Source organism: Dicentrarchus labrax, unplaced genomic scaffold, assembly GCF_905237075.1.
Source record: "Dicentrarchus labrax unplaced genomic scaffold, dlabrax2021, whole genome shotgun sequence".
NCBI classification, from domain to species: Eukaryota; Metazoa; Chordata; class Actinopteri; family Moronidae; genus Dicentrarchus; species Dicentrarchus labrax.
This window is the reverse complement of record NW_026136706.1, coordinates 14,664,862-14,678,624: the sequence shown is the minus strand read 5'-3', so window position 1 is coordinate 14,678,624 and position 13,763 is coordinate 14,664,862. Positions and strand designations below refer to the sequence as shown.

Below are 13,763 nucleotides of genomic sequence, written 5' to 3'. Positions count from 1 at the left end.
AGATTGGAGCCACTGAGCCTGTGATAGCCCCTCAGAGTCCACCTGTCAACACACATGCAGACAAACAAGGGCTGGTGAGTTTCCATTAAATCCAACTGGTAATGAGTCACTACAGTGCCAGTCAGAGCAGTTATTTATAGAACTATTTTTTTAAAGATTAGTTTCCTCATACAGATAGATACCTGTGTGACAGCCTATGGCTCTGACTGTCTGGGACATACAAACAGGGTGCAAGTTGTACAAATCCTAGAAACATAAAAGTGTGCCCATTATCTGTCTTTGTATTATTATTATTATTTTACTGCATTTATATTCTAATTAATTCATCTACAATATAATAAAAACTGCCCCTTCCTTGAGAGTGAAGTGAGAAAAACACTATTATTATGGTTATTTTCACAACTGGAAAATATGAATAAAAACACACACTTGAATTAAACTGGGAGGTAAAGCTCTTGCCGAGTTTTTCCTGCTTTGTCACATTTGCTGAGAGTGAATGACTTGCGCCGTCTGTGAAAAAGCCACTTCCTAAATACCAGTAAGTTGTGCGCTCTTGGAAAGTGGAAAGTTGTGCAGGCTGCTGACTTCAGGGAGTCATCTCTGTCTGGTGTCGGACTCCTCTCAGGAATGCAGCGGGAAGTGTGAGAAGCACTAAAGTAAGACGGAGCTTTAGTGTAAAGCCACTGTTAGGCTTGTTTGGTTTTTTTTATTGTTTTTTTTTTTGTATTGAGAGCCTTTGTTAACGATGGGCTGCTTGACCAAGAAGTCACTTTAAACTTCACATCGTCCCTTCAAGGATTATTCAAGGGCTGAGAGCTTCACGACGACTACTTCTTCTTCTGCACCATGGTCAGTAATCGATTTACCATCAGCTTCAGTAGTTGGGGGGGGGGGGTAAACTTTAAATAAAAAGAACAACATTTGTAAATGCAGGATGACTTACTGTGGACTGCGGTGGTGAAGCTCGTTGTCGGGAGAAATGAATAGACCTTGAGCAGATTTCTGTTGTGTGATTTCTGTGAGGATTTCTTTTGCAACTTTTGTGTCACCTTTCACAGGGCTGCAGCAAGGTGCTGTGGGGGGTGGTAGGGGCTGTCGTCATCACGTTAATAACAATCCCAGCAGTTTATTTCAGCAGTAAGTTATAGCTCAGGCCTGTTTGTGCATGTCTTTATCTCTGTGTCTGTGCTTCCTGTTCGAGTCCAGTGCGTAAATAACCCTAAAGCAGCTGCAACTTAAAACCATTTTATTCATGAATTAAATTCCAACATACTTTTTTTTTTTGTAAGTAGCTTGCATTTTTATTATACTTTTTTTTTTTTTGCATCTTATTGCATTGATTTGATTCATAACCAGCTTGTGAATGAAAGGAGAATGACGATATGATGAATAAATTCCTCTTATGTGAGTTATCACTGTAAAAGTAGGCAGCTGGTTGCAATTCTTATAGCGCCACCGCGTGACGCACTGATGCATTTTATTTTACATTTTACATTTGCAAACTTTTAGTTTTTCTAATACAGTCAACAAGCACTGGTGCCAACTAAATTAACTGTGTGCATCATTTCAGAATCTGATGGTATCAAAAGGCCATACACCTTTGAGGATTACTTCAATGACACCATTAGGTGGAAATCCTACAATTTGTATTGGATATCAGGTATCACTAATATTGTACAGGTTGTTCCTTTGTCCCAGATGATATATGAATCTTCATATTGTGTGCAAATCTCTCAATACAGGTGTATTGATTTTCTTTTATATCTGCAGACAAGGAGTATCTACACAAAGAAAGAGATGGAAATGTCTTCCTCCACAATGCTGAAACAAAAGAGGAGTCACTATATTTGAGCAATTCAACCTTTGTAATATAGCTTACATATATTTTCACATTCTGTAATAATAAACACTATTTTCTGAATCCTGAATAACTCATATTTTACACTAATATTTAATCATTTAGGCTCAAGTGGATGCCAGTGATTACATGTTGTCAGGTGATTATAAATACATTGCTTTTGAAAGCAATTACACAAAGGTGAGAAACTCCCAGTGAATGAAACGTTTTGACTTTTTGTTCACCGATAAGTTTGATCGTAGAAAAACCTAATAACAAAAGTCTGAAACAAGTTTTGTGTTTGCAATCCGACAGAAATGGAGGCATTCATTCACGGCCTCTTACTCCATCTTTGACAGGGAGAGATCGTAAGTTGACATGTTTTATTCTGATAGTATTACTAATGAACTGCAGGATATAACGGACATTATCTATGATTATATGGACAGACATGTCATACTAGTAGGCATTGATCACCATAAATTATTTTAATATTTCTTTCCAGAACATTTGTTATGCCTGTGAGTCTTCCGACTGTTGTGCAGTACTTTGCCTGGGCCCCAACAGGAAACAAATATGTAAGTTTATCACAAATCATCACGTAGCCTTGTCTTCGCATTCAGTTGAAGTGAACAATATCACAGCTACTTCAACATTACTGGCTTTGAAATATGCTGCCCTGGTATGTGAGGAAACACAGGACTTGTTTCATTTTGCAAAATAAATATCAGGTCCAGCAAGACTTCTGTAGAACGTGTATTTGATGAGGCAAAGTTATGAATCTGAGGTGTGGATTTATACTAAAATCATCAAAAACTATAACTACATTTTGTTTTGAAGGCTTACGTCTCAGACTTCAACATATTTTTCAAATCCGATGTCACTGCTGAAGCTGTACAAGTGACCTACAATGGGAAAAAGAATGAGATCCTTAATGGTGTCCCTGACTGGGTATATGAGGGTAAGTAACGTTCAGTTTTTCAGGTGTGCGTCTATTGAAGATGGTTACAGATTTTTTTTTCTCCAACAATTTCAGAGGAAGTGTTTGCATCAAACGGGGCAATATGGTGGTCAACAACCGGAAAATTCTTGGCTTATGCAGAGTTTAATGATACAGACGTCCACAGAGTGGAGTTCTCTTGGTATGGATCTGAGCAGTATCCTCAAACAGTGGCTGTTCCTTACCCAAAGGTGGGGAAAAAGGAGATTAAATGCAATATTATGCACTGATATTTATTTATATAGCACACATTATATGGGCATCATATAATATTATTTATTATGAATGTATTTGGTGCAGGCTGGATCACCCCTTACCAAGGTGAAACTGTTTGTGGTTGATACCACAGATCCATCCCGCCGCACACAAGTGGTTGCCCCAGCTTCTGTTGCTTCTGGGTCTGTATATTCTTTAGTTGATAGCATCACTTCAATCAAACACAGGCAAATGCAATGTTGTCATGTTCTGTCTTATCTGAAAACCTTGTCACTCTCTATTGCCTTTTGCTCAGTGATCACATTTTGTGCTCAGTGAACTGGCTTACAGACGAACGCGTCACTGTGCAGTGGCTCACAAGAAAACAGAATTACGTGGTTGTACAGACGTATGAATTTGATGGAAGCCGCTGGAAAGAAACACAGGTAGATGGGACTTCTTGTGGTTACCTGTCTGGTCAGGAACTCATGAATGTCTCCAATCAGATTATCTCAAGGCATAGACATATGTATTGACTTAATGTCCATGTGAGTAAATGCTAATTAACTTTAATAAATGTCTCTACTCTGTAGAAATTTGAGCAAACAAGCAAGACAGGATGGGTCGGCCATGTAAGTTCCAAAAAGTTCCCATCATAGATTGTTAACTGTCAATTAATTGTTTAATGGTGTGTGACTATAAAATATCACCTTCTTTCAGTACGTGCCCTTACCTCTTTTCTTTGCTGAAGATAAACTCAGTTTCTACAAAGTGATGAGTGACTCTCAGGGCTACAAACATATTCATTATGTGAAAGATGTAAGTATTTTTCATTTATATTTGTGGATAATATACTGCACGGCAGCTTTCCTCATGTCTTTGGTGTTGGGTGTTATACTCACTAAGGGCATTTCGTTAAGGGCAAAGCAACACCTATTACCTCTGGGAAGTGGGAAGTCATCTACATATCCAAATTAACCAGAGATGCCATGTGAGTGATGATACCATACATATCTGGGAGAAATCTACATAAAGAATATTAGAAAGTAAAGACATGTAAATCTGACTTGTGAAATTCTTTTCAACAGATATTATGTGAGTAATGAGTACCAAGGAATACCTGTGAAGAGAAATCTTTACAAGTAAGAAATTCTTCTTATCTGTGTGATGGTTAAACTAATTTGTTATATTGCTTCTTTTTTAATTTTATTCACTCAGCATTTTACATTCCTAATTAGTTTTCATTTTGTACCAGTTAATTTCCATGTACGTGTGTATCTGTGGACCCCAGTAAGACTAGCAAACACATTAGTTGAAGCTAATTGGGATCCTATCAACAAGAGCAAATTGTATTACAATATTACAACGTTAGCATGAACTGGCATAAATTGAATGAGTTGCTACTTGTTTGCTTATCAGGATTATGATTGGAAGCAGCCCTTCTGCGCCTCAGTGCCTCACCTGCGGCCTGAATGAGGACAGGTGTCAGTACAACTCTGCTTACTTCAGCTTTGATGCCTCTTACTTCCGAATGGACTGCTACGGTCAGTTACCCATCTACATTTCCTCTTAAGCAATGAGTCATCCACGGTCTGTGTGTTGGGATTTTCTGTGGTGGGGAGCATCTGTGAACAATAATCTGAGCTAAAACAGTCACTTCTGAAGTTGTACAGAAGACTTGATGTATAATCAACAATTTTCTATTTTTGTTTTTATCAGGACCTGGGTTTCCCCGCTACGCACTAATGGACAACAGGGGCCCAGGTGCAGGTCTGTCTACTTGAACAACAACATTTTAATTAAACTTGCATAATTTTACAGTTAGTTTATATTATCATCTCACTTTGTGTGTGATATAAATGTACACAAATGCAGTGTTGTTTTTTTTATTCAGTTCTGTACTGACTGTCATTTGTAACACATAATTAAATGTACACCAGACTTTCTGTTCTTGTAATCAGAAATAATAATAATAATAATTACACAACGGTTAGGGACTGATACACCTCTCAGTGTCAGGTAAAGGCCATCATGTGTTTATGATGATATTTTAAACAAAACCTCCTCTCTTTGGCTCTATTTCAAATTGTTGTTTGTTGTTATTTTTCATATTTTCACACATTAAAAGGCTCATAAAGCTTAACAAATCTGCGAAAATGCACATTTTCAAACCATACTAGAATGCTGAATGTTTAACATTGTGCATTACAGGCTGTCCCTCATGTTATTTTCATGCACTGGTCATAGTTTGTAAGCACATGTTCAGTTCTGTATAGATTGACTTGAACATACAGATACAGAAAAAAAAAAAAAAAAAAACATTGTCTCATGAGAGCCCCAACGAATGGAATGGCCCAACTCCTATTTTGTGTTCGCCACAAGCGACAGCCCGGCCCTGCTGCATACAGTGTATATATATCAGGGAGGTTTAAGTTCTTAAAGGTTACAAACAGTCTTTGTGCACATCAGTAATTTCCAGTTGTTATTCTATTACCTTGTTTTTCAGAGCTCTCCGTTCTTGAGGACAACAAGGATCTGGAAAATATTCTGTCACAATTCCTAATGCCAACAATGAAGTATGGCACAATAAAGGTTGCAGGATTTGGTGAGACAATACATGTTTAAATATCCCCTCCAGAATCGTTGAAGACATATAAAAACTGCTTTGAATAATAATCTATGATTTATATGTTATACATATTTATGCAGATAAATATATGAAAACAGCATTCTAGTGTTAAACTCTGTCTATACATCATTCTGCACAGTGAAAATCAAACATACATGTGAAGTAACAGATACATTTAGATACACATTTGTCATGTAGGGAGCTTTAAATTAGGTTTTACTTTGGTGGATTCGTGTTGAGGCATCTTGTCCTCTTATTGTAGGACATCTTAGAACAGAAACAGTAATATTTATCTGATGTTGGAATGAAACCTTTGACATAAATATAAACGTCTTTTTAACATTTAATAACTTTTTTTTGCCAACAGATCTTTGGTATCAAATGATGTTACCTCCAAATTTCAAGAAGTCTAAAAAATATCCTCTTCTTATTGATGTGTAAGTAAACAAAACTCCTCAGTGCTGCATCCAAGTTAGTTAGTTAGTTAGTTAGTTAGTTAACATTTAATAATACATGCTGTTGCTGACCTGTGCAGGTATGGTGGCCCCTGTAGTCAGCGGGTCGACTATCGCTTCAAGCTGAACTGGGGCACGTACCTCTCCAGCTCACACGGGATCATCACAGCCAGCTTTGATGGAAGGGGAAGTGGTTACCAAGGTGATGAAATATTGCACGCAATCTACAAGCGCCTTGGAACGTTTGAAGTTGAAGATCAGATAACAGCTGTGAGGTAAAGTGTGTCTGAACATTCAATCGGCTGTGCGATATCACATGCACCCAACTGTATGATAAGCAGTAGGCAGTTTGAGGGGGGATTGCCTCGCCCTGGTTAATCTTCTATTCCCCCTCTCCATCCCCTAGTAGCAGAGAGTGTGCTGAGGGTTGGTTTAGTTGATTATTATTATTATTATTATTATTATTTAGTCTAGTCTGCCTAACTCACTGATCCTTGAGGTTTTTGTTGTACAAGTGTACAATAACCAGCACCAATGGGTAGACATACAAGCATACTTACATTGAGTGTATCCCCCATGCTTTCCCTCAGTCCGCATACACCCAAGAAAAACAAAAAGCAATAAACAAAACAACAAAACATTATTTATTATAGTATACCTCATATATAATATATTCAAAAGGTAACAACTTAAGTGTGTTAAAAGTTGTATTCTGGATGTGCATAAATATAATAAAATGCTATTATTGATGTGCCCTTGAATACTCTTGTCTACCAAAATAGTACACTTGTGCGAGTAAGAATCTATGGCCCCAGCTGTGGCTCTGAAATATCAATAGCCTAACTGAGCTGTGTATTGATAAATACAGTACAATACAATGGACGGATTTGTTGTTTCTCTCATTCACACACTCTTGTCAGTTCGTCTTGGAACTAAAATTGGCAATGGCGGCGCGCATGGTTGCATCGGCTTACGGCTCTCCATTTCACTGTATATAGCACCGTATTTATTTTGCAAATGTACATACTCCTCAGGACTGTGCACCTTCCCATCCTTTTTTGTACTATTTATGTCCTATGTTTATATTGTGTATTTTTTATACTGTTTTTGCACTGCTATTGGAGTTGGCTTTTTAATCTCATCGTACATGTGTATAATGACAATAAAGGTATTCTCTATTCTCTATAATATTCTCTATACTATATACTATAAATACTCACCCACCTCACACTTCACCTTCATGATCAAAGTACCAATGTGTAGAAGAGTAAGAGCAAGAGCATCATAGAGACACACTGCTGCTTGTACTATTCCTATTATATTACTTCAATGTTTTTATGATCATTCAGTAGCGTCTGTGCTGCAAAAAAATACCACCCCCGAAACCCTGTTTAAGGTCAACATATCACTGACTGATAAAGAGCTAAGTTAATGCCTCCTGTTCATAAGAAATTATAAAAGAAAAAGGCAAATATCTGATTTAGTGGATATCCAAGCTAACAACTAATAACTTATTTCTGTGTTGTAGGAAATTCATTGACATGGGTTTTATCGACAAAGACAGAATAGCAATATGGGGCTGGGTAAGTTGTTGATCTTTTTATTCAGTGTTTTTCATTCAGTGCATTTACTAAATTTAGCCTATTCTGATCTTCAGTCTTATGGTGGTTACGTCACCTCAATGGCCTTGGGTGCAGGAACTGGACTCTTCAAGTGTGGAATAGCAGTTGCCCCAGTAGCCAAGTGGGAATATTATGGTGGGTGTACATACTTTCCTCCTTACACATCTTTTCCACAGTGTACTTTAAAGAGAACTCCACCGATTTGTCATTGAACTTTGACAGTTTGTTTTTTAAGTATCAAAATTGATGCAGCAGAACCAGAGATATCTTTTTTATTCCATGCATTTGTCTTCCTTTTCAAAACCTGGTGCCTACATTACCCACAATGCAACTCAACCACCAACTGTCCAATTCAGGTATGCTAGTAGCAGCTAATGTAGCCTTGATCCTTTAGCCTCAAGCAGATGAGGAGCAGGCTACAGGAGTCTGGTAATCACACTTCTTTCTAACGCCACATCCCCAGATTTTGTTTTGAACTTGTAGTCTTCTTTCCCCCACCGACTTGAGGCAGTTCATCAGACTACAGAACTCCCTCTGTCTCTTTTTTCACATATGCAGTAGTTACTCCTCAAGACCTGTAATCAGACTTTGATGTGTAAAATCAGTGGAGTCCCCTTTGAGGATTCAAATCCTTATTTAATTATTGTCAACTTTGAAAACCTTTTTCCTTCTGTTGAATGACTGTGAGTGTTTGTTTAGTATGTACTGTACAATTGTGGTATCAAAGTTTAAGTGCTCTTTTGCAGATGCTGTGTACACTGAACGCTACATGGGCAAACCCACGGAGAATTCAGACGCTTACAAAGTAAAAATTATACAATATTTTCAGTATACTGCACAATTCAGACTTGAAACATACAGTTAAATGTATCTTTTATTCAACAGAATTCCTCTGTGACGGCCAGAGCAAAGAACTTCAAAACAGTAGACTATCTACTGGTTCATGGCACAGCAGATGGTACGTTCAGTCCGTTCAGTCCGTTCAGTCCGTTCATCCAAATAGTCTTCTTTTCAGTTTTTGAGCATGTGCTAGCCCTGCTTCACAACAGTGTACCAGGTAATGCAGTAAAGCCTTGCGCAAATAGACTCTGTTTGCCTTGATGGAAGACTTGAGCTTTGATGTTCAGTCACGTACTGAAAGTACTGCTTTTTCCTGTAGACAATGTCCATTTCCAGCAGGCGGCACAGATCTCCAAAGCTCTGGTGGACGAGCAAGTGGACTTTGAGGCGATGGTAAATATTGGCTCAGGGAAGTGGGACTAATATTGGCCTTGATGGTGTTGATTTAATGAACGTTTCAAATGGGAAAAAAACGGCCATGTCTTATTTTTCACTCTCTAAAATATGTATACTTTTAAATGTGTATAATTTGATAATGTTACATGGAATAATAATTAATTATAATCTGATTTTGCTGTTAATTTCAGTGGTACACTGACAAGGACCACGCTCTCAGGGGATCAGCTTCTCGTCACACATACACCCTCATGAGTCACTTCCTGCAGAAATGCCTCCTTAATCCCAAATAGATGTGAAGAATGTGACAGCATTTATAGTGAACATTACCACAGTTTTGTTTAATTTGTGTATATTTTATCTTACTGATATTCTGAAGTGTCAGGTTGAACTCTGTTTTTATGTGCAATGGATGTTCGATTGCTCGTACAAATGAGTATTTGTATTTTATATGAAATTATGGAACATTTGTCAAAATATGTGACATTTAAAATATTCTAAAAGCCACTGCATGCATTAATGGTTGAAAACATTCTTTATGTGAATATGACGACATACAGAAGCTGAGTTGCACTGCACTGATTTGTTGTGGAGTGTTATCATTTGTGTTGCTGTCATGTTCTAATGAAAGTGAAATAAACATTGTTTTGAAATATAACAGTTTCATTATTCATTAAGTATATTATATATATCCTAACTGCATAAACATAGATTACAGTTCAAAATTATTACATTATCAGAATCAGAATTAGAAATACTTTATTAATCCGCGGGGGGAAATTTGTATATTATATTCATCCAACATGGTCATACAGAGAAAACTGGAAAATAGTATTAAAAATAAAATGAAAATATACAGTAGCTTTATTGTTTATTCTTGTTTAACTATACTTTAAACAAAAATATTTCAAATATCTGACAGTTATTGTTTAATGACACCGGGACACAGTATTTGAACACATATGGGTGCCTGCTTTTGTCAGTATTTATTTAGAGGTCATGTTTGATTGTTAACACCTAAAGCAGCAGCTTTTAGCTCTCAGATATTGCTTCTTCTTTTTTCTTTTTTTCGAACAAAGTCAAATACATTTAGTTGACTGAGACGGAAGCTGACTAATGGGTTGAGAGTAACAGAAGATATGCTGAGGGTTTCTGTGACGGGGTAGTCACCTGGGAGAAAGCTCTTCAGCTCCTCTATATAAAACTGAGCACATCAAGAAGGGACCATGAAACAGCTTCAGAAGCCAAGAGAGAGCCAATCAACGCACTTTACAATCCTTCTTTCAGACGCTCGACAGAAAGGAGCACAGGTGGGTTTATTTTTCCTCCTCCTTTCATCCAGGATGTCAAACTAAGTTTTTCTTTTAACATCTTTTATTACGCTTTATTGAAATATTTTCTCTCTCTTTCTCTCTTTGCTCATATTTCAGAAGCTCAAACAATGAAAAGCGCTCACTCCTTGGCTGGACTCTTGCTCCTCATCATCATCCAAAGCAGCTGGCAGGTGCCTGACCAGGATACAGATCGAAACTCCATGTAAGATCAACTCAACTTATTTTTCCTTTTTGTTTGTCTTTCGTTTTGTGTTTGTTTTAGTATTATTTCATGTATGGGCATTCTAGTGTTTATGTTTTAGTTATAACGTGGTGCTTATTGGGAACTGTAGCACTTGTTGATGCTAAACTAAATTTACAAAAGTATTGCATAGTGCAATTGAATCTTTTGAACAAGGATCACAGCATCAATGAGATTTTTTTAAAATACTACTAGATATGTATATTGTATGTAGTGATTGGTAGATGAGAATGATGAAGCAGTGAAGACTTCAGCAAGTAGAAACCCTCTTGTGGGACCCTGCAAGAGAGGGGAGGGGCAGAGAGGCTAGGGCACGGAAAATTAGAACAAAAAAGTATGCAGGTCAGGTAGGCATTTACAAACATATGACAGGAACAGGAGTGTTTGAGATGAGATTGTGTGACCTTAAGCTTAATTATCTATCATTTCTAGGCTATTGCCTGACAACTCTATGCTGACCGAACCTATTGAGCTCCCAAACATGAAGAGACATTCAGAGGGAACGTTTTCCAACGACTACAGTAAATACCTGGAGACAAGAAGAGCACAAGACTTTGTCCAGTGGCTAAAGAACTCAAAAAGGAACGGGTGAGTCTGTCCTTTTTTTATCAGATCTCTTCAACTTGGTGTCATGCCGTGAAATTATATTAAATATAGAGTAAGTCAAGTCTGTAATATATTGAGAAAACCAAGAGTTTAGCTTTAATTCCATTAATACTGATTGATGTATGCCTCTTGTATTGGATCAGAACCATTGCTGTGATTTTAAATCAAATCAAATTAATTCCAAAGCCATGTTTTTGTCAAAATAATATGAATGGGACTCAGCCTTTTGCAACACAATTACAAATACAGTTGACCATATCATCTAAATGTGTCCCTTCCTACAGGAGTCTATTTAGACGCCATGCAGACGGCACCTACACCAGCGATGTGAGCTCCTACCTGCAGGACCAGGCAGCCAAAGAGTTTGTGTCCTGGCTGAAGACTGGCCGAGGCAGAAGAGAGTAAACTCAACCAGAGCGCCCCAACAGCTCCCTGAATAATGCAACAATTCACACTGACTCTGTGCTATTATATGTTTCATAATCTGTACTAGGCTTTTTCTTGGTCATGCTATTAAATTCCCCTCATCAGAAGCTAATTTTGCCTTCAGTGGTTGAAGGAAATGTTGTCAAAATGCAGAAAAGTTAGTATGTTTGAAATGTGTCCCAATCATAAATGCTTTGTGAAATTTTTATCAAGCATTCACATCATGATTCATTCTTTTCACACTTCACATTTTGGCATTTTCATCCTCACATAAATTTGTAAGAATATGTTACGATCACATTATTGATCTAAATTGCAACTTCGATAATTACGTCTGTAGATAGTCTCAATTTTCTTATTATTCAGATAAAAGTCATATTTAGTTTTCAATAAAGAAATGTGTACAATCAATGAGTTCCCTCTTTAAAAAATCAATTTTGATATATTGTTTTAACAAGAATCTAGATCCCAGTGTATACATGTACATCTACATACATAAATCTACATGAAGATGATGTTTTTGGCACAGTATCCACCTGTTTTTTAATCAATAGTAGTTTCACAGAATTTATTTTTTACACAGTCGACTGGTAAATGGGATTTTAAAGATTTATCCAATATAATTGTTAACATCAGTCTTAATTTCTGGCCAAGAAACGCGGTCTGACAGTTGGCACCACTGGTTTTTCTGTCATGCTCTCTAAATCCTTCTGTTTATGCAGGCAGAACAAAAATCAATAAACACATCACTCTCCAGGGAGAAATGTGCTGTGGGATTTATAACAGGTAACAGGATGATGTGTGTCACTTGTCAGCTGTTCACTGGAGAGGGATTTCTCAGTGATGCTCTGACAGCACGCCAAGGAGGGTTATGCTAAATGAAAGAACATGCAATCATGTCAATCAACTCGGACTCGTTGGGAACACTGACTGGGTCGACACTCTTGAGTTCCTCCTGGCACTGAGACAAAACAGTAATTCACATGAGCCAGCAGCTTGACATGCTTTGGGATGTGCCACCTCTCTAAGCTGTCATCTGTAGCACATCAAACCATCTGTTGATTTCAAGAACCTCTGCCCACTTCAGTCTATTTGTAGGCCAAATCTCTGAGGGTTATAAATTGGATATTTATGCTTAGCAGCATTGATAATGGATGTTTCTATCATGTCAATGCATGTGCAACCCCCTTAATCATTTGACTGTTCATCTGAAATGTAATTTAAGCCTAAATAATCCCTGTTGAGTCTTGTGGATACAATGAAAGAAGTTGTATCAAGGGTACAAAAACATGCTTTACTATTGCGTAAGTCGATTGCATTTAATGCATGAATTAGTGTCATATCAAGATGTGTCATGAATTTATGTTGCTCACCATTAAAGGCACTGTGAGTTTATGTGATTAGTTAATGCTTAGGGACAGGACAGAGCAGGAACAGCCATAGGCGCCAACCTTCCTTCCATTCAGGACTTATACATATCTGTCAGGAAAAGTCAGGAAACGGGCAGGAAACATCACTGCAGGCCCATCATACCCTGGACACAACCTGTTCCAACTTGTCCCCTCTGGTAGGCGCTACAGAGAACAGTCTTTCCACAGACCATCACTCTGATGAACAGCTAAATCAGTCATGTAGTGTCCTGTAACACTAAAACATCCACTTACCCACAAATAATACATTTTACGGTTAAAAAAATACACACTGTGCTTTAAGATAGCCTACATATCATCCATCATCATCAACACAAATCCTGTAAGCTGCGTATACTGTATATAAACATGTATGTACCACACACTTCAAATGTTTTTATTTTTTTGCACTATTTGTATTGTTTAGAATCTACTTATATATAGACATTGTCGTTGGTGATTGTGGCTTTTTACATATATTACAACTGTTTTTTACCTACTTCTATCTATAGAATAGTTCAATGTTTACGTTTTATCTTTGCTCAGCTAGGTCAAACATTAATCTATATGCCATCCAATTACCTGGACTCCAGTTACATAGGGATTTTCAGAGCCAGAGACAGTCTTTGTTTATGCCAAGGAGCATTGTTGTTGAAAGAAGTGGAGTATAACACGGGAGAGACTGGTGAACTGAAACCATTTTGTTTGATGAAATGTTTCTAAGAGAAGAGACATTTGACAGATCAGTTGAGAACAGACAGACATGTTTAAGC

The 13,763-nt window shown here is 37.4% G+C and overlaps 2 protein-coding genes across 3 annotated transcripts; both read left to right on the top strand.

Annotated features, from left to right (window-relative positions):
• Positions 1 to 493: 493 nt before the first annotated feature.
• fap (fibroblast activation protein, alpha) lies at positions 494 to 9,632 on the top strand. 2 transcript variants are annotated; one of them, XM_051403124.1, is made up of 26 exons: positions 499 to 849; positions 1,059 to 1,137; positions 1,571 to 1,660; positions 1,771 to 1,865; positions 1,964 to 2,038; positions 2,153 to 2,205; positions 2,343 to 2,415; positions 2,678 to 2,798; positions 2,874 to 3,028; positions 3,138 to 3,235; positions 3,349 to 3,478; positions 3,626 to 3,664; positions 3,753 to 3,851; positions 3,953 to 4,023; positions 4,121 to 4,174; positions 4,452 to 4,576; positions 4,752 to 4,802; positions 5,539 to 5,637; positions 6,029 to 6,098; positions 6,197 to 6,391; positions 7,645 to 7,699; positions 7,774 to 7,873; positions 8,485 to 8,543; positions 8,624 to 8,696; positions 8,898 to 8,971; positions 9,166 to 9,632. In XM_051403124.1, exons 1-26 carry the CDS (start codon positions 847 to 849, stop codon positions 9,265 to 9,267), a joined length of 2,238 nt encoding a protein of 745 aa, XP_051259084.1. In that variant the 5' UTR covers positions 499 to 846; the 3' UTR covers positions 9,268 to 9,632. The 2 variants fall into 2 exon arrangements, 1 of the variants encoding a protein (XP_051259084.1); XR_007885158.1 differs by lacking the exons at positions 8,898 to 8,971; positions 9,166 to 9,632 and adding an exon at positions 8,095 to 8,167 and having other exon boundaries at positions 494 to 849.
• Positions 9,633 to 10,204: 572 nt separating this feature from the next.
• gcgb (glucagon b) lies at positions 10,205 to 11,787 on the top strand. Its single transcript, XM_051403993.1, has 4 exons — positions 10,205 to 10,284; positions 10,405 to 10,510; positions 10,982 to 11,137; positions 11,440 to 11,787. Exons 2-4 carry the CDS (start codon positions 10,416 to 10,418, stop codon positions 11,558 to 11,560), a joined length of 372 nt encoding a protein of 123 aa, XP_051259953.1. The 5' UTR covers positions 10,205 to 10,284; positions 10,405 to 10,415; the 3' UTR covers positions 11,561 to 11,787.
• The last annotated feature ends 1,976 nt before the right edge of the window (positions 11,788 to 13,763 follow it).